Below are 23917 nucleotides of genomic sequence, written 5' to 3'. Positions count from 1 at the left end.
AAGTTATACTTTTTTGGAACAATAAAACAGAAAACAATAGTTTTCCTTTGAGCATTTTATTCCCTTATATATGTTTGTTCTGAAAGTGACTGTTTGATATTTTATAATTGTAATAATGTTTTCCCTTACTTATATATCTAATAAATGTATATTTAAGAAATTTATAAATTACAATTGTATTCAACATAATTTCTTTCATAAATATTTATCTTTTAATAATTGACTTTGTTATTTTATGCATGGAAGGAATACATTGAAAGGTGTTTGTCCCAGTTGATTCATTCACTGACTCATCAAACAATACAAATTGTTGACCTAGAAACATGCAATTTAAAGAATGCAATCTTTGTTCTGTACAAGTGCAAAGAATTTTGATACTTAGTTTTTGAGGAAAAATTTACAGAATAAAAATTTTTGAATAATTGAATTGCTATTATTTGTATTACTGAATTTTTAAGCAAACTGGAATCTTCTTTTGTAATATAATAAACATTAAAGATATTTTAAGACATAAAAAATATTTTTGTTATCTTAAAATCCACAGAAGATTTTCTAATGATACTTATGATATTTTAAAATATATCTGAGTTTTAAATTATTTTGAAGAAATACAATTTTAACTTTAATGTTTTTTAACATACCATTAATGGGACCTTCTTGAATGGGATAAGCTATATAGTTGTCTGTAAATCATACCAGATACACTTTCTGATCCCCTTCTTTGAGATTGATAAGAAATATTTTATTATAATATTATACATTGATAAATTGAACTTTAGTAGTATAACATAGAGCTCTAGAGATCATAATTATCTTATAGTTTCTGTCAATTTGGCTGATCATTGGCTTCATTATAAATGGATTAATAAATATTGCCCTTTATGAAATCGTGTATAATTTTCATTTTGCATTTCCTTATTTCAAATTTTATATTTTAATAACTAAGCTTACTTAAAAGTTATATATTTACTAATTATATATCTTTTTTATTTTTGTTTTATTACTAAATAATGCACATTGTGTTTTAAAACAGCTTATAAATTTTTTCAGTTTATAAAAAAATACTTTTTTACCCCTAGTGCCCACTATGCATGGAGCCTTTCGAAATGGACGACTTTACATTCTTTCCATGCACATGTGGCTACCAGGTAAAAATCTTAATCTGTTCAGCTTTGTTATTACTAAATCTTTTGCAGATAATATTTCTTTTCAAATAAAACTTATAAAAGAAAGCTCATTGTTTAAAGGATTGTGTTTATGGAATGATTTAACATAGATAGATTGTCAGATATGCTTATTGTGAGTTTTCCTTTTCACCACTATATCCTATAATTTCAATTTCTATTTGCTTTGTATGTGTATGTTTATTATGTTGAAATAAAGTTATATGAAATACATTGATTATATTCGGCAGAGTGAATTTGTATTTTAATTTAAAAAATGGTTGTTTTAATGGTTCATTATTGGTTTGCTCAAGTTTGCTTATATACTTGGAAAAAATTATAAGTATACAAAATTAATGATTTGCATTTGAAGAAATTAATATCCCTCTTTATTATAGATTTGTCGGTTTTGCTGGCATCGTATTAGAACAGATGAGAATGGACTTTGTCCTGCCTGTCGAAAGGTAAATTATAGATTGCATTGTATAAATATTAAAATACTGAACATATAAGCTCTTATTATTGTTTATGTTTAAAATACATCTTGGTTTAAATTGGTTTAAACATTTCACATGTAGCTTGCATAAATACTACTTCTTTTATTATGGAATACAAGCTTTATTCTAAATCTGGTAGGAGGAGCACATCATGCTGTGCATTTTAAGAAATGCATTCTCCTCATTTTTATTTATGAGCATTACATTGCTTTTTATTTCTGTTTAACTGTGAAGTAGAATCTATGCTTTATTCAACCTCCTGCCTTACCATAACAAAAAAAAAAAAAAAAAAAAAGCATTATTTTATCATTATGAAATTTCTGTGTTTCATAATTTTTTATAACTTTTTTTGTTTAGATGAGTATGGGGGATTATTAATTGTAGTAATGTGAATATTTATTAATTTTAATATTTTTAAATACATTCTGAATTATTAAGAAAGTGTTTTATCATTTGCATGTGATTTAAAGAAGTTTTAACATTTAAAGATGAATCTAAATATTTACATTTAAGATACAATTATTAAACATGTTTTATTATATTAGATGGCTTTTATTTTTCAGAAAATGATTTTTTTATGGTATTTCTAAACCAAGTTTGTATTTTAACATTGTATCAATTGTCTGATTATTTTTTTATTCTTTGATATATATATATATATATATATATATATATATATATATATATATATATATATATATATATATATATATATATATATATATATATATATATATATTGCTTTTAATATTTACTTTCTGTTAACTTTTCAGCAATATCCTGAAGATCCTGCAGATTTCAAACCACTTTCACCAGAAGAGTGAGTTTTATTATTATTATTATTATTACTCGGTTTGTATTCATTATACTGGCTATTTAATTAATTTGATTTTGCATGATGCTGTTTTCATTTCTCATAATTTTATTCAGGTGGCAAAAAATAAAAAATGAAAAACGTCTGAAAGATCAACAAAAGAAACAAAAATTATCAGAATGTAGGAAGCATTTAGCTAATGTTAGGTGAGTCTATTAAATTTTATTTATATATAAATGGAGAAATTAGTCTTCATTTTGTATCTTTTATAAATATTCCTTTCGATTTGTCTATTTAGATTTATTATGTTTTTCTGTGAATTTAGTAAACTTAAAAAAATATTTTTTCAAATTTTGAATTTAAGGTTTTATTGTAAAACAGTATTGAGAACAATTTGTTCCAGGATTTCTACTTATTTCTAGAAAAAAGAGCCTGTCTAAAAAGCTTGTTAACAATATCTTGTATCTAATTGTCTTAGATTAACTAGCAAAAATTATAGTAGAAAATATCATATACATTGGCATAGTGCTTAAGAATTTTAAAAAATTATATTTGTAATACAGTTTATGTATAAATACATGATGACACCAGAAGATCATTTTTCTTTGAATCCTGTCATTTCATTTCCTTTATAGGGTTGTACAGAAAAATCTAGTTTTTGTTGTTGGGTTACCAACAAGATTAGCAGATGCAGAAGTTCTAAAAAAGTTTGACTATTTTGGGAAATTTGGTAAAATTCATAAAGTAGTTGTGAATCAAAGTACTTCGTATGCAGGTTCTCAGGTAAGAGTTATAAATTTGAACATTATATTCTATATATATAACTAGATCATTTAGTAGTTTTTTATGCCTAGAAAAGTATCCAAAGTTTGATTGAATAAGGAAGTTCAGCAAGCTTGAATTCTATAAATGAATATTTTGAAAGTTATCACTTTCAACTGCAGCTTCCTTTGCCCTTTGATATTGTTTAAACCTGTGAAACCTAAGCCATTCTTTCAAGTTAAAGCAAAAGTAGAATCCTGTGTAGAAATATAATTAACTCTTTCCCTCCTTTCTTTGGATTTTTTTTTTTTTTAAGTTTTAATGTATTAAATGTTGTTTACTGGGTATAGTTTGATTATATAACAAATGTATATTTCTCAATGATTTTCATTCTCTTTATTTGATTTTTAAAAATTCTGATTATTCTTGCATCCTTCATGTTAATTAAGACAATTAAACTCTTTACATTCTTTCAGAATGTTTTTTTGGTAATATTGCTGGTTTTATTTCAGGGCCCTAGTGCGAGTGCCTATGTAACATATTGTAAACCTGAAGATGCGTTAAGAGCTATAAAATGTGTAAATAATGTTCAAGTTGATGGTAGGACCTTAAAAGCATCTTTGGGAACCACAAAATATTGTAGTCATTTTCTGAAAAATCAACAGTGTCCCAAAACGGTAAGTTTTGGATTTATCAATTCCACATCACACTAAAAATAAACTTGATAAAATATAAGTTTGAATATTTTTAAATTGGTTTTTAAGATGCTATAACATTTTAAAGTTCTCAATTTTTATTATTTTATACCCTTTTAGGATTGTATGTATTTACATGAACTTGGTGACGAAGCTGCTAGTTTCACAAAAGAAGATATGCAGCAAGGGTAAATATTAATTATTAGTTTTTATTTGTTATCTGTGTGAATGCAATATCTATATTAATGATTTTGTATTTGCAAAATAAACTTCAGTTTCATTTTCAGGAAACATCAAGAATATGAAAAGAAACTACAAGAACAAGTATTAGGCAATAATAATAATAGGTGTGTATATTATATTTTGTATTTATTGTAATAGGTTTTTCATTTGACAGTTTCTTCTTTATTTCTTTGAATTTCGTTGTGAACTATTCATTTTTCCCAAATGTTTTATAAAATATTTTCAGGTTTCATTTATTTTTTATAAAAAAAATAATGCAAGTAATTAGAAATGATATAACATGGTAAATTAAACATTGGATGATGTCAAGAATTTCCCCATTCCTTTTTATTTAGAGGATCTGCTTTAGAGTCAGTGTTAATTGTGAAGAAATAGAAATTCTCAGAAATAGTGTACTATCATAAATGTAATATATGCAGCAATAGATTTCTTAGGATATAATATAAACTAACCCTTATGAATTTTTCAGTGTTATGAATTTTAACTTGCAAAAAATGTTAAGGCATTAAAAAAAAATGAAATTTTTGAATATACACTTTAATCAGTGACCTCGAGATTATTTTAATTTCTCTTTATCTTTTTTTAAAAATTTCTAGGAAACAAGCAGCATCTCCGACACCCCCACAGACTACCACAAGTTCTGCCAAAGAATCTTGGCCATGTCCTGTACAGAATGTTAAAGAATCTCGATCGAACAGAACGAAAGATTCTACACAAAGCCAGAGAACAGAAGGAAAGAACAATCGTTCCAAAAATAAACATACATCAGAAGGACAAAAAAGGTAAATTATTTTCTTTGTTTTTCTTTGTACTGAATATTTATAAAACTTCTGAATTGAGTTGAAAGAAAATGTCCAATTTTCCATACCATTCATATTAACCCTTTAAGCATTTTTTTTTTTTTATGTTCAATTTAAAAATGCACAATTTATCTAAAATTGTTTTTAAAAAAATTCTACATGTAAAATATCAGTAATTTCATTATGTACTTAAGAGTTCAGTTCATTCTTAGGACTGAAAATTCAAAATAATTGAAAACTTAGAGGGTTTAAGAATATTAACATATTACTGGAATAACTTAAAATGGTATTTTAAAGAAATATGAAATTTTCATTAGATATTTGTGTATTCATTTTATATTTTGTATACAAATGTATTTGTTTTGATTTTGAAGGACATTTCATAGCTTAAAATTTACTTTTCATCATCCTTTGTCCCATCCATCTTTAATGCATGATTATTTGTTCATCATCTGCTCTAAGCTTCACCATGTATTCTGTCTTGACACAAATTATAATGGATGCATTGGAGGAAAGAGTGAGAGATAAAACATGTCACTTAAGTTATAGGAATGTCCAAATTCAAATAATTCAATATACTAAGCTGGCTTGTAGACAAATTTGAAAATAACATTTTAGGAAGGATATTTACACAAAGTTAATTTATGTATATGCCTAGTAGCTAATCGTTTGGCAATATTTTTCATTAGGAATATTTTTAATAATGTTTAATCTATATTAAAATATTATTTATTTACATGAAGCCATTATATTTTAAGTCTTCTTTATTCCAGGAAGAGTTTGGAAATGTTAATGGAAAGCTTAATTTTGAAAATTAAGTAATAAAGAATCAGAATGCAGAATTGATGGATTTTTTTTTTTTTTTTTTTTTTTTTTTTTTGTATAATGCTAAAAAAAAGGAAGAGCCAAAAATTGGAAAATTAAATGATAAAATAACTTGCTATCTATTGGGGAAAGAAGGGGCAGTACCTATCCTTGCAGGAACTTTTTTTAAATGTTGTTCATGACTTTGAGTTTTCCTAGTGATCTGTTTTCTTTTCTGGTCTATCCTCTGTTCTTGCTTTTCTTTCTTTTTTCATGCTAAATCAGACTGTTTGCTATATATGTGAAGTTGTTGTCTTTTTCTTTGCTTTTGCTGATCATAAACAGCTAAGCACTTTGATTTGGCCAAATGTGGTGATAAAAAGCTGTCTGTGATTTCTGGCAATCAGTCAACTAGTAATTTAATCAGTCTAAGTGATTGCATTAATATTAAGCAAAAATGGTGAACTTCTGGGTCTCAGCATGAAGAGTGTCTTGAAATTTCTTAACATTTAGTTGCTGAATAACATATAGGCCAAGCAAAGGCATCTGCTAGTTCAAGGCTGCTATTTTCATGCCTATAGCAAGCAATAGCCTGCCCTTGTTCCACCCCATGGTGGGCTCTATCTTCATAATCTAAATCTATCCTTTTTGCATGTGTTATTATAATAATTCAGCTATTTCAACTTACACTCTTTTTATTATTTGTGCATGGTAGTCCCTTTAAACATATGTTGTACTGTGATTCCTGGTGAATCAGTAGGCTATGGCATAACCAATATAATAGTTTGCCATCAAAACTGGTGAACTCAGCATTGGAAGTGTCCTGAAATGTATCACTGACATATAGAAGACCTATATAGCTTTTAAGTCAAGAAAAAGCAATTGTTCATTCTGGGTCTATAGCAAACAATAGTCTTCCTTTGTTCCATTTTGTAATGGACAGGGCCTTCAAAAGAATATATCCTTCTGGGATGTATTCTTATAGCAATGCAGCAATTGTGACCTATGCATTTATATAAACATATAGAAAGAGTACTAGTGGTGTACTGGGAATAAAGTTCTGTAGGTGAATTTTTTAAAAATATATTTGTTTACTTTGATATTGTAATGTTTTAATATATTTCTTTTTAAAATAAAATTTTATCTTTTATTAACACTCAAGCTTATCATGGTAGAAAAAGACTTTTTGGATTAAAAAAAATTAAAAATCTTGCAAACTAAAAATTTGTTTTGCAGTTTCTTATTAAATTTCATCTCTATTAAGCATTAAGGGAAGCAATGAAATATTAAATGCTATTTATATGGTTTTCTTTTATAATGGATTGGATGAATTGTTTTTTATAATTTTCTTCTGAATCTTTTGTTGATGTTTTGATTTTTCTTTTTATAATATTTTTATATATTTATTTTTTAATAGCAAAAAAAGCAAAAACAAAACTTCTGAATCTGTACAGCATCATAACTCCTCAAAACACTCTACAAAAGAAGATGGTAGTACCACACAAAAGAAAAGTCAAAAAGGAAAACATAAAGAAACTACAGCAGCACAACCTTCTGGTCATTCCCCTTTGCCATCTCCAAGCAGAGAACTTTCTATTTCAGATGTTCTAGAAATGAACCAAAAAAATGCACAAACCACATATGTCTGCATCACAGAACAGCAGAGCCAATCAAAACCAGTCTCAGCCAGTATCAAGATAGCTCGAAGTGAAAGCCCGGTGTTGCCACCTTCACCTCTATCTTCTTTGAGTTCCTCCTTTACACCTTTTGGGAGCTTATCTAGTAATTTTCTCTCATCATCTTCTCCTTCTCCTCCGCCCAGTAACAGCAACCCCCCTTCCTTCGGGTCTTTGAGTGGTTCTTCAAATGCTAATGAAGAAACATCTCCTGTGAATACATTTGTTTCCTCGCAGCAAATCGGGGAGCAGAAGCGCCAGTCACCACATCCAGTCTTTGTCTCTGTGGAAAATAATGATTCTCTCTTTAGTCAATTGAATTACCACACCACATCAGGCGATGGTAGTTCTTATAATGGCCATATCTTCAATGAAGGTAGGTATAAGCTTATATATATTTGCTATATTTATAAGCTTTTATATAAGTATTTATTTGCTACTTACAATGAACCCTTTGCCCTTGAAGCTGTTTTCATGCAACTCGAGGCGTCTTGTAGCACTTTGAATTTCTTGCCTGAACTTAAAATGATTATACACACAATTTAGCATATAAAACATTCTCACACTTTATTAATCTTAATATCTACATGCGATATTTCAATTGTATACTGAGTTATTTTTAACAGAAATAATAATTTTTGCTGTGCATCGTATTTCCATGCCAAACAAAGTAGTGAGCAAGAGTCGCATCTCGAGTTGTGGCACTAAATCATATGGTGAGTGTCACCTTTTGAGGGCAAAGGGTTAATATTAACTCAAGTTTGCCATTAATCTGGTGCATTGATCCATATCCATAATGAATAGCATGTGATTAGTAATAGAAGTATTGTAGGATGTTGAGCAGCAAACAGTTTAAATATAAAGGCATTTTGCATATCTCAAAAAATCTTGATTTCTTCAGAAAACAGTAAATTATTTTCACGAGGAAGTCATTATTGCAATTGTACTACAACATGTTAAACTCGTGAACCATATATTATTTTAATTGAAGAGGTATACAAGATTGTAATGATGTTGAAATAGAATAGGAGGAGACTTTAGATTTTCATTTAATTCGTATCTGTACCTTTTATTTATAATCATAGAAAAAATTAAATATAAAATTATATAATGTCCATTAGAAACAGATCCTCAAACTGACTATTCATAAAATGCTTTTCTTGTTTTAAAAACATTTGTTGTTAAAAGACAAATCAATCCTTTTCCTAAGCTAATTAAAATATTTGGTTAAAAATAGTTTTTTGTTAAAAATTTGGTATTTCAATAAGTCCCTCCCTTTTAGTTATGTAGAATTCCTTTCTTCTTCTGACAAACTTAGTATAAAAAATTCTGCATGGAATATGTAATTTTTTAATTTTCTTTGTAGATAAATATTTTACCTTTTAGATATTTAGATAAAATTTTATACTTATATAAACATATAAAATTTCATAAGTCTCTTTTCAATTACTATGTAATAGTTTTTGAATCTCTTGCTATATTTTCAGAGCCATGTAACACAGACAGCTCAGACTGGAGTTCAACTTTTTCATTTGAAGAACCCCAGAAACCTGAAGATGATTTGGGTAAGATTCTGAGAATTTCTCAGCTCTTTTTTTGTTTCTCTATAAATATGTTTCTAGATTATCTAATTGTAACAAATATTTATTTACATTTCATGCATTTAAAATTTTCAAAGCTTTGTATTAAGAAAACTTTTGTTAATCTTCTAATTGAACTAGTGCTCTAGAAAAGCATTTTGTGATGAAATTATTATTCTCAATTTAAGATTGCAAAAGTGGCTTTGTTAATTTAATTGTATATTAAATTTTAAAAAATGTTTAAAGTACATTTTAAAAGAATTGTATGATAATTTTGTTTAAGAAAGCCTAGACTTAAGAAGATTTTCAATAATTTAAAAGCTGTATCTGTTTACAAATTTTAGTGTTGCTCTTTCAGAGTAGGTAGTTAGTTACTTAGTGCTTGACAAAATTCAAAAGTTGAAAAGTTTTCTTTTTGATATTGCTGTTTAAAAATGATATGTAAAATGTGAATTTCAATTTATAATTTGATTTTTTTTTTTTAAATTTTTATTAAAGTACCAAAAAGCATTTTAGGAAAAACAAAACTCCTTTGGCATTTCTTAATAAGTTTTCAAATACTTATTCAACCTTGAACTTCTCAAAGTTGACAATGCTGGAAACATTGCGAGAAACTATCTCGCTAGTTAATGATACAATATGTATTTTATTACTATAAAATGTATTTTCAGAAATTTAACAACTTTTTCTTCATAGAACTCCGTTATACAAGATGTCGATTGATAGTACTTGTAATTAGTGTTTAAACAACAAAAATATAGAATTGTTTAAAATCTGGCATCCTGTTCACCAACTTAGTCTAAGCACTCCAAGTTTCCTTTACTTCCAAGTACATTCTGGATATTCAGTCCGTTTAGGATTGTACTTACAGGTATTTTCTAAAATGACAAAGTGAGCAAAAATGCTTTATGGTTATTATTTTCTTTATATTTTGATATGCCCTCACTCTTCTTTTACATTAGAAATACTCTTTAAGATTTGCATTATAATATACTAGTTGCCTCAGATAAGCAGCTGATTCACTGGGAATATTGAGAATTTTTGGTTACAAATAAGTAGTTTAAAACTTCATGCTTATGATTTTGCCAAATTGTCTGACTTTAAACCTGTCATACTTTAATTATCTTGTTTATGCTGTGTTTATTGTGCACATAAACCTTTTTAATTGAGACTGGTCTTATGACAACATGTTATTAAAAACATCAATGGAAGAAAAAAACTATGAAAATGGTTTAAATTTTAGGATAACTATGTTATTTATTATTAGAAATCGGATAAAAAAAATATTTTTAAAAATTCCAAAAATTTAATAATTTGAGATTATTAAATTGGTATCATTAAAACATTTTTAAACTTTGATGAAACAGTGTAAAACTTATTTTTGTGCAATAATATTTTCAGAAATTACAGTGAAAAAATATCAAAATTCTGTTTAATTTTTAATTAAAATTTCAAAATAATCATTTCAAGATGCACATTTTCACTCTCTAAAGTATACATGGGCCAAATTTGATAGTTGCAAATCAATCTGAGAACAGTTAGAGAGCATACATTCTTTTATTTTTAGTTATAGATTTCATATCCTATTTTAATGTTGTGTCATATCTTTTAGGTGCTTATAATTATACATGTAATAATTTCTAATTAAATTGTCTGTAAAATCTTTTCTTTAGACTTTGATCCTTGGAATGAATCATCTAAAGGATTAGCAGCTGTTATTGCTGAAGAAAATTCTGCAATTAATCCAAATTTCTCGGAACTTCCAACACCTCCTGGATTTTTCCAACCCTCAAAAGCCCCGGTGCCAAACCAGCAAAGGATATCTGTTCCCCCACCTGGTTTCTGTAGACAAGTTCCTCAGACAAACACTTTGTCTGGCATGTATGATCCTTCAAATTTAGGTGAGTAAACAGTAAAAATGATTTCTGGTTGCAATTCATTATCAATAGATATTGCTAATTTTTTAAAGAATTTAAACATCTTGAACAAAAAAAAAAAAAAAAGAAAGAAAGAAACGATTCCATTTGTGATGTATGTATATATAAATCTTTCATATCTTAAAATTACTTTCTTTATCGGCCTATGATCTTTGTAAAGGTAGAACTAAAAACATTTTTGCTAGCTACAAGTAAGTCGGAGGGTTTCCTGCATTTGTGGAATTCATTAGGAATCTTAATTTACTTTTTCTCCATTGTAAAAGATCTTGTTAATCAGTCAGTTATTTTTTAAGATAATCTCAAGAAAATGATTCTTAATCTGATTTTATTCCATCACTTTATAAATATTTTTTTTTTTCTTCATAGAATAATATTTTTCAGTTTTTAAGAAATATGTCGAATTATCTTCTGTATCGTGTGTTTGTTTTGCCTTTCAAAGTTTTAAATTTGTGGATTATCTAAATTTATGAAATTTTGATAATCCATGTCTTTCAACAGTATTTACTAGATAAATGTTAAATTTCAATATGTGTTTTGAATTTCTACAACATATACAATATCACAGAAGAACTGTTAAAAGATGAGTGGATAAATAATATAATACATGTTAATTATCATTAATTAGTATTTCCAAGCTTTCCCTTAGAGAACATCCTGCATTCAATTAGCCTCTAATTGTTTGTCATTGAAATTTATAATGTATTTTTTAAAGTATGTAATTTTGCAGCTGGGCATTTCCAATTTTCAAAAGTGCACACACTTTTGAAGCATAGAAAACAGTTCAAACTATGCCTTTATTGTAGAATTGTACAAACTTTCAGTATGAGAGGGAGATTTTGAAAAAAATATTTTCTTAATAAAATATTTTTATTAAGATAATTATTTAATTATTATAATTAAATAATTAATTAATATAATTAATGGCCTTTAATTATTATAATTAAATGGCTATTAATAATTATAACAGCAATTATTAATAATAACCAATTAATTGCATTGACATATAAATTTTTCCTTGACTTTTCTGTAGTTGCAGCATATTATAGAAAAGTCAAGGAACATACAATCAAATTTTAATGACTTTTTGATGGTGAACAAATTTTTATAGACTTGACATAAGTATCTAAGCAGCATCCGTTTTAGTTTTATGTAACTTTTTAATGCCATAAAATGGGTGTTCAGAATATATTCCATTGGGGACATTTCTTTTCACACCCTTAAAATTAACGAAATTTTTCCTAAATGACTATTTATACATTTCTTATTTTTTGTAATCCAGTTCTGAATATTATTATAATGTCCTACATTTACAAAAGTTTATTTTCTATCCCTTAGTTTTGATTATGAAATTTGTTTTTTTACATAGCTTCTATAATTACAAGACATTTTCCTTCATAGAATTCTTACAATTGAAAGCACCACAAACAAGGCAGACTATGAATGGTTGCTCACATTACTATCTTCAAGATCAATTACAGAATCCTATGGAAGTTTCAAACCATTATAAACAACAACAATTCCCCCCAACAAATTCTCGTGATAATAATTATATGGTAAGCGATTTTCGATAATATTTTTCTATATAATTGAATGTTCATGATAATACCTTCATGTTGGAATTATGTATATCTCTCTCTATACATGATCATTTATTTCAGTTGTTTTCCAAAAGTGACTATCCTTTGAATTCACGATATAAAAATTATAATATAAACAACCTATTTGAATTGTTTACCATATACTCTGAGTTTTATTTTGCTGTAATCAGGGCCCCAGAAAAGTACTTAATTTTTCGTTAGGTCCTTGAAAAATAACTTTTTTTTTTTTTTTTTTTTTTTTTTTTTTTGTTTGCGAACTAATAAAAAAAATCCTATTTTTAAAATGTATCTCCTGTGATTTCAGGTGGTATTATAATGGCCAATGTTCAGTGAAACAGAGAAGAAAATTAAATTTCAACTTATTTTGTCACAATTATTAAATCTGAACACATTTTCCAATTACTGTTTTGCGCGGAAGTGCTACTATTCAATATTTTTCAAAAATCAGTTGCTGTTGTACAAGATTCTTTTCTTTTTTAAATTTTATTTTTGCCTCTTTCTGATAATTATATCATCTGAAATTGCAGAACAACAATTTCTGATTAAGAATTTTTTCAGTCCTCATATTCAAATAGATAGAAAAGTACTTCGTCATTTTTCGGCTGTTTCTTTTCAACGAAGGTGAATTTTTCAAAAACTAAGGTATATAGATATCTAAAATCTTTTACTAGTCTTTTCTTTCTGTTTAACACATCTTTAATTGGAATTGCAGAAATTAAACTCAAATCGGGGGGGGTGAAATAATTTGATAAATGTAAGCTCATAAAAAAAAATTATTCCTGATATAATTAAGCTATTTTAAGCTTAATTTTTGATAGTTTATTATAAAAGTTTTTTTTTTAATCTAAAGCTGTTCAGTTTAAAGTCTCTCTTAAATTAAACTTTTATTTAAGGATGAAAAATCAATGTTCCAACTCTCACACTTCCTCAACCACCCTTAATCTAATAACATATTTGGTAGCAAATTTAGAAAGCATGTTTAAACAACCAACTCAGTAACTTAAGCTTGTTATGTAAGTCTGTGCCTGTTACTTATTTTTTCCCACATGTTGACTCTTTTCATAACAATTTGACTGGATTATTAATTCTGGTTTGAGAATTCCACCAACAAATCTCTAATCACCCTCTGTTCAGTTTGAAAGAAAGGAGAAACAGTGAGCAGGACAACTACACAAGGATGGACACACGTAGTAGTTTTCAACACACATAGTAGTTGGAGTTAATATAACACCTAAATACAGAACTGGATGTTCTTTGAAATGCGAGGAGCATTATTATTGTATAGCTTTTGTAAAGGTGCATTTGTATTTGGCACATTCCAAACTTTCAGGGTATTCCATTTATAGGTCCCTTTGATCATAATTTATATAGTCTTAATGTTTAATGAACATTCAATCAATCTTGGAACAAGGTAAATGAATTCACACTTTTTGTTTTGGAAAGGAAAGAAAACAGGGACATTGAAACTATAGAGTAGGGCTTCAGCTTTAATTGAACATTCTTCAGCCAATGATATTTTATGACATTTCTGTATTCTAGGAGAAAAGTTACTTTGAGAAAGATTTTATCATTGGTTAAATAAATCAGTAAATTGAAAAATTTTGATTTATTAGATTTTGAACCTTGTTTTATTTGTGTATTATTTATTCAAAAGTTCAAAGAGAAAATTATACTTAAGATTTTTAGAGAATTAAAAACTGCCTAAGAAGTTTTAGAGAGCAAGGCATCTGGAAAGTGCAGTTACTGGTATTTAGTGAACAATCGAAGTGAGGAACAATTTGATATTAAGACAGTTTGTGTGTGTGTTATTTAGGCTGTTAATTTTTACTGTTAGAAAACTTTCTGTATCATGAAAATTGATATTCTTTAAGGCTTATAAAGTGTAAATAGCTCTTTGCTTTTTTAAAAATAAGAATTTATATATGTGTCAGAAAAATTATTCCTAGAGTCTTTAGGTACAAAGTTATGAAAAAAATCTTAGAAATGTTTATTGGAAACACAGTCAACAAATGAAAAATGCAAATATCAGAACTTAATATGTTCCTTCATTTGGAAAATTTCCTTCTCAACTATGTATTTGCCAGAATTATAAGTGTTCACATCCAAGAAGAGTAATAACTAAACAAGTTTTGTTATAATGGGATGAAACCCATCCTTTGTGTTCTGAATTAAAAGCATGTACGAGAAAATGAAAATGACTTCTATTTTAATCAAATTGAAATCTTTATAAATGATGTGGTTTCCATTACAATTTGAGGAATTTGAAGTATTCAGAAGTATAAGATTCATAAATTTTCATCAAAATATAGAACAGGTAGAATATTTTATTTGAAATTTTCATAAGTAATTAATATACTTATGATACAATCCTATGGCCAAACCATAGTTGTAGGGGCATTTTTCTGAAATATATTAATGTCAAAAAACTTAAGCAAGAAATGTTTTAAAAGCATTTGATTTCTTCTGAATTGATAAAAATGCATTTAAATATTTAATTTTCAAATCGCAAAGGAGGTTGTTTATGTAGAAAAAAATGCCTTCACTCTAAATATGTATGTAGATAAAAAGAAGATGGACCATTGAAGATTATTGTCTGAAAATGTTGAAAAGCACGAGAAGAGAAAACCCATTATAAACTATACGATTTAAAATTAAATAAGGAGAAAAAAAAGTGAAGTGATACTTTTTAAACTGATGGAATTTCTGAATAAATTAGTTGAAAAAGCAGTCGATAATGTAAGCTTTCAGTGCATAACAGAATTAAATAATTTTAGGAATTAAAAGTTTCGACAATGCAATTTAAAATGTAAATTTTAATTATTTTAATGGCATACTATTTTCAGCTAATTTATTTGAATACAAATAAGGATATCTTAATCTGTATTCATCTCTTACGTTTTCTTCTTAATTCTGCCCAACACTTTTCGAAAGTAAGATTAAAATATTCTTATAGAATTAGAATTTCATTTTAATTAAATTGTCCAATAAACTACTAAAATGCAGCACCTTTTAGTTGTTTGTATGAAATTAGCATCTAATATTTGCTACGTGGTAACTATCAGTAAAAGTGTTTACATTATGGTCTCAAAACCCATCTTTAAGCTGCAGGTTTTTTGCTTATGAACTGTGGATTAACGTAAGAGATATTTTTAGTGCTCTTTCCTGAAGCATTTAAAAATAGGTAGAAAGTAATCATGCATTTGAGAATTAATATTTTAAAATAATATTTGAAATTAATATCAATATTTTTACTTGCATTTCTATATCTAAAGTATGTAACTTTATGATCCTTTAATTTTCTAAAGTCCTTAAAAAGTCCAGATTTTTTTTTTTTTTTATTTTTTTTTTTTTTAACATAATCTTTGAAACCTTATTGGAAGTTTGGTTATATATAAATGTTACAAGAATATTGATCAGATTAGGATTGTTTTCCAAAATTATTAATGTATTAGACTTTGATATGCATTAAATTTCAATATTGAATACTTCTCACTATTTTCCTAGTAACTATTTTTTGAGAACCTATTTTTACTAATGTTGCTGATTGAATTATAATTCATATATGCTTCTTTTAGTAAACTGTCAAAATTAATGCTTGTTAAAATTATAAAGTATGTTGTGATTTGGATAAATAATTACTTTAAATTTTGTATTATGACTAAATATAGTTTCTTATATTAAAAAAAGTCAATTTTATCAAGAATTGTGATTCCACTTTGATTTTATCAGTAGAAGCATCAAAACTATGTAAAAGGGAAAGAAACTTGTAATGTTTTGAGTGTCATAAGAAGAAATGATCTACAGTATCGTATGTTACATTTTTGTACTGCAATGAAGGTTAATGTATCTTTTTTTCTTATCAGGAAAATCTTAGACTTAAGAAAAATTTTGAAGATCGAGTGCGCAATCTAATTCAATCCGATGCATTTTACCAATACTCTAGAAGTGTTATGAAAAATCAGAATCAGAATGGTAAGTATATCTGGAATTTCAAGAAACCCTTTTATTTCCATAATAGATTGCTAACATTTTGTGGATGTTTTAAATTAATCCATTTTACAGTTTTCATTCAGAAACACTTTGTTTGCATTTGTATGATTTGCTACATTTAAGTATAACTTTTGTTTACAGAGTTTTTAAGGTACCGATTATTTTTGGAGCTTGTGCTTTTCAGCGAGACTCATTTGTGTTAAATATAATTTTTTTTTCCTTTTAAATTTCACATGATTCATTAGATCCTCTGATGAATTTTTACTGTTATAAATCTTGTACTAAAAAGACCAATATTGCTTTCATGTTATATAACATAGTTTTAAATGAAATTTTGATTCTCTTGCAATTATTGCAGTTTGGCAATTTTGGAAATGAATGTTTCCTAAAATTTGTTAGATTTGTAGAAGTTTAGCAGATCAAAGCATCTTGGAAAGTCTTAAAAACTATTTTAAGTGACTATTTAAAAAATAAAAAAAGATCAATGAAGGAAATCAGGATTTATTGTTAAGTTGAGAAAGAATTCGTTTGGACAAATTATCATGGGTGGAAACAAAGCTTTTAATTATATTCTGTCAGCTTTTACTTTTATTAACATATTGGATGCATTAAAGTTTTTTTTAAAAAAAAAATATCAAAAATGGGTTATTATTTTTTCTTTTTTTCCATATATTCCAATTATTTCCATATGTAACGGCTTATTTATTTTGCTTTCCTTGTAATCATTTGCACTGTTTCTGAAAATATTCCGTTTTGTATTATGAATTTTGCAGTTGATCTTCCATAGTATTTATTTATCACCTTAATATCTTTATAAAATCAGGTTTGTTTATTTATTTTTTACTGTATTCATTAATTTAGGTCCAACATGGAATCATCAACAGGGCAGAGATATTAACTGGTTGGCAAATGAAACTATGTTAAATTCGGGTAATTTGACAGAAGGTAAACATAAATAAAATATTCTCTTCTATTTTATTTCAGCATTTTAAATTGATCTTAATTTTATCAATGAGTATGATTTTTTTTCAATTGCAGGAGTAGTATTAGATTCTGATTAATAAAAATATAATTAAAAAACTAAATTCTTAAAGTCTACTTTTCATTCAAAATTGCATAGTAGTCTTGAGTATTTTCTTTATTAATATCTTTATACATTGATTTATTCGTATTCCGTTTCAGGTCAAAGAACTAATACTGTTTGGTTAAAAGCTCTGCAACAACTTTCAATTGATGAAAATCAAATCCATGGTCATTCTCCCTATGCAAACCCTTTTGCATTAAGAGGTAAATTATTCATATCAAATATTTTTGAAATGCCTTTTTTAATTATTTTTTATTACAATTTTTCTGTTAAAATTGGAATTCATATTTATAATCTATATTTGTTTCAACATTTTCTGAACCTATTTTGATCCCTTTTTATGGAATATATCTTATTTGTCTCCCCCTTCCCCCTCCTTGATTAATAGACACTTGCTGTTATCTATCTTCCATGTTTTTTCCTTCTCAATAATTGTTTAAGTTACCATTACAAGTTCAAAATGTAGCTGCACTTTTAACTAAAAACAAGTTTTTTAATAAACAGTTGTAAACAGGCTGTATTTCTATACTTGCTATAAACAATACTTTTTATTAAAATGGTGGGGGCAGTTGTATCATTTAATTGCAGATAATTATGCTAGTGCCTCTTAATAACTTTTTCATTCTTTGATATGACCCTTATATCTATCAATGAGCAGTTTGAAAGTTATCATGTGTTATCTCTTCTGTTATTTACTTTTAATTCCTATTTGAAAAAGAAAAAAAAAATATTTAGTAGTAACAATGGAAAATAGCAATTTTATATGTAGATCATTCTTTAAACTTTCAAGATTCTTTTTTTTTACAAAATCTTTTTGAAATTTATTTACAGTTTAATTAAAATGTATAATATTTAGTTTAAAAAATTGAAATTATCTAATGGAATTGAATAAAAATTTACTTTAATTTCATCATACTTATGTTGCATTCTCATCTGACTGTCGCCATATTAAAAAATTTCAAAAGATACAAAATAAAATACTTTACGTTTATAATTAAATACATATTTTTTACATTCTTAACTTTTTATAGCTTTTTTTGTTATGGTTAACTTAACTGACATTTTACATTTTTACTAATTCCTCTTTAAGACAGTTTTAATATAAATGCAACTGATATAAAAGATAACCTGCTTCAAAAACATAACCATTTAATTAAACTATTGTAAAAGTTCATGAATCATTTTTGATTAACATGCAGATTGAATTTAAGCGACTGTGTTTAATAATTGTGATCTATTAATTTCCTATTTTATTCTGTGTAAATTCTTTCAATTGTTTTTTCATATCTTGGAATGTTAACATTGTGGCATATATAATAGTTGAATATATATCATAGTTCAAAATCATTTAACATATTTAATTCTAATAATTTTTCCAACAATATTATGAGAGGGGCTTCATTTTTTGAAATTATTTGGTTTCTCATGTTCAATTACATTAATGTCAATATAGCGATTTATGTAATTGGAAATAGTTATGGCAATTAACTTTTTTCATTTCTTGAGCAACAAATGCTTCTGTTGGCTCTCTTTCATTGTGCAATTTTTTTTTTTATTTTTTTTTATCATTTAGCAATTGCATGACTTTTTTTTTTGTTGTTGTTGTTGTGCAGGACAATGGGCAACTGCCCAGTGCCCTCCTCCTGGTTTTGTTGCACCCTCTAGGTCCCCAGTCAACACCCCTTTCCAGCACATGCAAGTTAACCAGAGTGAGTTTGCTTTTCACAATTTTTTAACCCTGTTTTTTGCATCGATTTTCTTTTCCCTGTAGTGCAGTGTAATTTCAATTATCCAGCATGTGCACAAAATTTTGTTTCCAAGTCCATTTTTCTATGGAACTATTAACTATGTTTTAAAATATTAGCAAATCATTAAGTTGTCTTTAATTATAAAATTTTAAATTTTTATTGTTTGCACAAATGATAACAAATTATCTTAATTTTTTACCTCAAATTATCATAATTTTTTTACCGCTGACATATAATGCTGTGTATTTAATTTTTTTGCTAATTTGCTTGATGCTCTTGAAACACATTGATAGAATAATATGTTGCTTATTATTTATTACGATGTTTATTGGTTCTTCACAAGTTTATTGTATTTAGAATGGCAAATATTACATATTTAAATACATTAATCAGTTTCAACATAGTGGAAAATGTAGCAATTTTGAATTAGTGAATATTTTCTTAATTCAAAATTTATGATAAAAATTATTTTAATGATTACTGGACTTTTACTTTGCCACTTTTTCTTTTAGCTCATATATACATTTTTGAATTTTATTAATTCTGCCAATTTTGTTAATTAGAATTTTGCTTGTTCATGTTACAATTTTTTGAAAAATGAATTTAAAACAAAATCTAGGGATGCTGAAAGGAATAGTAGCAGGTTTTATTGAAATGTATTTTTTAACTAATCTTTTGTAGTCAATAGCTCCTTATTGTCCTTAACATATTTTCTTATGCTTATTTTATTATCATAGTTTTAAAAAAATCTACATTATAAAAATTAAATTTGTTGGCCACCTTAAAAACAATTCTTTAAAATTGTAAATTTTAGCAAAATGTATAAAAATTGCACTTGTGACTCAGTTGCTGAAACTTGCAAATCAAGCTTTTTAGGGGAAAAATATATTAAATTTGAAAGACATTTAAAATATTAATTTGTTGGTATTCAAGTATTTCCAAGAAAGTTATAAGTTGCAATTTGCATGAAATCAAGTTTGTCTATCTGTACTGTTCTGTATCTACTGATTTAATCATTTTCCAAATTTTCTTTTCCTTAACTCTAATTATCTAATATCTATGAAAAAAAATAACTCGCTTTCTAATTTTCAGTTTAATACATAACCTGCAAAATTTATTCAAATCAAACTATTTTTATTTGTGAAAGATCCCTGCAGCAACATTCTTATAGTACACTATTTCCTTTCATACATTTATATTTAAACTATTCATTTTACTCATTTAGAACTTCTCTGTGAATGGGATCTTCTAATATTTTTGTTGGCTAATTATTCATAAGAAATTCTTGATTTGCTTGCACTTGTTTTTCATGTCCTGTGCATTAATGTAATTTGCCACTTTGTATATTCTGTGCTTATGAATTAATAAAGGTGCTTAGTATTTCTATTAAGGCAAATGGATATTATTGGCATTCATTATTACTTAATGAAGTAATTTTGCTGTTGGGTTTATATGTATGTAATGATATCACTTAATCTAATTTAAATCTTTTGAATATTACTTTATTTAAAATTTTTATCTTATTTCATGATCCAAATCCAACTTTTCTTCATTTAATTATTTCTGACATATGTGCTCAAAATAGTTTATGACAGTGTAATTCTCACAGTTCCAGGGTAGGGATAAAAATCACTAATCCCTCTGGCATTCTTTCCAAAGATACCTAAGATTCTCTTTCCTGGCATAAATCCCTATAAGAATTTCTCTGTAAAAGTATACAGGAAAAAACTTCCCACATATTTTTGCTTGTGTTCCAGTTTTATTAATTTTTTCCCCCTTGCCTTCTGTTGTATAAGTCGTGCCTTTCTGTGGGAAAAATAAAGTTAAATCCTAAATTTTCTTGTTGGTCTGACCTCTGTATATTCAACAAATAAATGAAAACTAATACAATTTGTGCAATATCTGATGTGGTATAAAAAAATTTTTTTTTCTTCATTTTATTAAAGAATAATGATTTAAAATACAATTATAATCAATAACTAAAGTAAGTTAGAAACATTTTACCCTTATATTTATCTGGAAGGACTTCTTTTGGTTAAAATGCAAATGGTAATTTCCAATGAAGGAAATGAAATTAATCAAATATGATGTAGTTGTAGATTCTCTTTCATGGTTTTTAAGTTTTAAGATAACATCAAAAAAATTCTTTTAAAGAAGATTTAAATCTAGTGATTGTGTGGGAGGATTTATGGGGCCTTCCTATATATATATATATAATATATTTAAGTTTTTAAAAGAATTAAAAAACAATGTGACTGAAGAGCTGAGTGTGTTGGCATCTCATTTTGTTGAAAACAATTCCATTGCAAAATTATTTCTTCCAAATAATCAGATAGTAGGGCAGGATAAAATAACTATAATACGGAGAAATTAAAATATCACCAAAAAATGGCATTATCTCTTATATCCTGCACAAATCATTCACCAATTGCCATTTTTCTATCTATCTGTATGTATTGCGAGAATTTTCTAGTTAAGTGAATGGCATCATAAACACTCCTTCTTTTTAATCTATTCCTTTCAGTCATATTCATGAAATTAGAGGATTTTTATTTTGTTTGTTTAAAAATGACTTGGGCATTCTCTGTTCCTTTATTTAAAGCATGTATAACTGTATTAGTCTCTTCCATACATATAAGTAGATTTAAAGTATTTTCAAATTGCTATAATATCTTATTGCAATTAAGGACTCCGTAAGAGCTCCCTAAGGTGGAAATTGTATTGTATTAAAATAATGAAATACTAGACTTATTATTATTAAAGCTGATTTATAATAATAAATTTTTTTTAACCTAAATGTTTGTGTGATAAGATTATTTTGCAAAATATATTTTAATGGGACTAAGGCTGTAATAAAACTTTAGCTTTTAAGTTTTTTCTGTTCAACTCAAATTTCTTAAAGTATTTTTTTAAAGAAAATAATTGTTTTAGAAATTAGCAATTGGTCTATGATTAAAATTAGCATTCTATATTTCAGGCAGTAAGTTTTATATAGTGATGATGTTGTCAATATATGGAACTGCCATTTTAGTTTCCGTGGATATTTATTACCATTTGTATGTAAAATAAATGGTTTCATGTCTTTCAGGCAGATGGATTTTTTTTACAACTTTCTTAATTTAATTTGTATTTGTAGCTATATATTCCATTTTTCTTGTATTGTATAGTTTTGTTTACTTCAGTTATGTTTTTATTATTATTAAGTTTTTATGTCTCATTACTTTGAAATTACTAAAAATATATCAGTTACTCATGTTAGTAAACTATTTTAAAGTATTTAATTGGAAAAAAATCAATTTGGATATTTCCTATTCTTAATATGAATTAAGATTTGTCTTTTTTTGATAACAGCTAACAGTGTCAGAAATGGAAATTTATTAACCAACTATGGAACTGGTAGTGATTCACATAACTGGACAGCAGCTCAGAGATTTATAAGGGCATAAATGCTTGATTTGTTCTGCACTACTCCTTGGCATGCCTTGGATCAGATCCCTTGTATAAAACTGTAAGCTTAACTGTCCTCCCTGATCCTTTAAAAAGTGCATGAATCCCGGTGAATTTTGTGACACTCGCTTATTAATACTCAAATCTTCCATAAATGCCATATAAGGAGAGTATCGAATAATTTTTTATTTTTGCTTTCACTTTTTTTTGTATGAATTAATTGTAGATAATAATATGTATATTTTATTGTTGAATAATAATTATCTTTGTAGTGTTTAGTGCTGATTTTGAAGTGAAGAAAAAAAAATATGGTTCTTTTGTTTCTTTTACAGAAATATAAATTTGCATTTGCATTCTGGAAATTTGGCCTCGATAAACTGGAACAGATCACGGTGACAAAATTGTCGTTGTTTACAAAAGCTTGTTAAACATTAGTGCTAATAGATATCATTTCCCTTACAAATTTGCTCTAAATATAAATGAATATATATATATATACATAAATAAAAAAATATATAAATATATATGTACACACGTAAGATATTAGTAAAAACTTTTCCTACATCTTTATCTTCTGGATTTATGGGACTTGAATGTTCGTTTTCTTGTTTTTTCCTTCCTTGGCAAATCCTCTGTCAGCACCAAGGTTTCTCACAGAGAAAAAAAAATGTATTTATGTGATATAGGAGCATGTAATAAAGTTTGATGGAGTTTAGCTATATTTTTTTCTAATCTTTTGTCGTCTTTTATGTTAAAAAAACATTTAATAAAAATATTTGATTTGTATTGATATAGCCTGAACTTTCTTTTCAATTTTAAGAAAGTTTGCTTCCAAAACATGTGTTTATAATTGAATAGAGTATTTTCAGTTATTGTGAAAACAAAATTTGTAATGCTGTATCTTTTATTTCCAATGAAATTACAAATAACTAAGTATTTGTCGACTTTGGTTCTTAATCTTAAATCTTTTGCAATCCTTTTGAAATAAGCTGCTTGGTTTTTACAGGAAAACAGCAATTGTTTTTGTATTATTCCATATATTACTTTAATGTTAATGCATTATAAGATACATGTTTGAA

At 26.6% G+C, this 23917-nt stretch overlaps 1 protein-coding gene across 5 annotated transcripts in view; it reads left to right on the top strand.

Annotated features, from left to right (window-relative positions):
- LOC129983892 (CCR4-NOT transcription complex subunit 4-like) overlaps positions 1-23624 on the top strand; it is a 28706-nt gene extending 5082 nt beyond the window's left edge. For 2 of the 5 annotated variants that reach the window (XM_056093585.1, XM_056093586.1), the window contains exons 4-21: positions 1080-1148; positions 1562-1627; positions 2434-2480; positions 2591-2680; positions 3110-3257; positions 3749-3913; positions 4052-4119; positions 4207-4278; positions 4771-4956; positions 7196-7830; positions 8942-9019; positions 10708-10935; positions 12370-12524; positions 16433-16541; positions 17421-17504; positions 17742-17846; positions 19257-19352; positions 22743-23250. In XM_056093585.1, coding sequence (XP_055949560.1) covers positions 1080-1148; positions 1562-1627; positions 2434-2480; positions 2591-2680; positions 3110-3257; positions 3749-3913; positions 4052-4119; positions 4207-4278; positions 4771-4956; positions 7196-7830; positions 8942-9019; positions 10708-10935; positions 12370-12524; positions 16433-16541; positions 17421-17504; positions 17742-17846; positions 19257-19352; positions 22743-22837 — 2496 coding nt within the window. In that variant the 3' untranslated portion in view covers positions 22838-23250. Of the gene's footprint in view, positions 1-1079; positions 1149-1561; positions 1628-2433; positions 2481-2590; positions 2681-3109; positions 3258-3748; positions 3914-4051; positions 4120-4206; positions 4279-4770; positions 4957-7195; positions 7831-8941; positions 9020-10707; positions 10936-12369; positions 12525-16432; positions 16542-17420; positions 17505-17741; positions 17847-19256; positions 19353-22742 lie in introns of all 5 variants that reach the window. The other 3 variants (XM_056093588.1, XM_056093587.1, XM_056093589.1) reach the window with 3 other exon arrangements.
- The last annotated feature ends 293 nt before the right edge of the window (positions 23625-23917 follow it).

The sequence above is a fragment of the Argiope bruennichi genome, chromosome 9 (genome assembly GCF_947563725.1).
Source record: "Argiope bruennichi chromosome 9, qqArgBrue1.1, whole genome shotgun sequence".
NCBI classification, from domain to species: Eukaryota; Metazoa; Arthropoda; class Arachnida; order Araneae; family Araneidae; genus Argiope; species Argiope bruennichi.
This window is presented reverse-complemented; position numbering and strand designations above follow the sequence as displayed.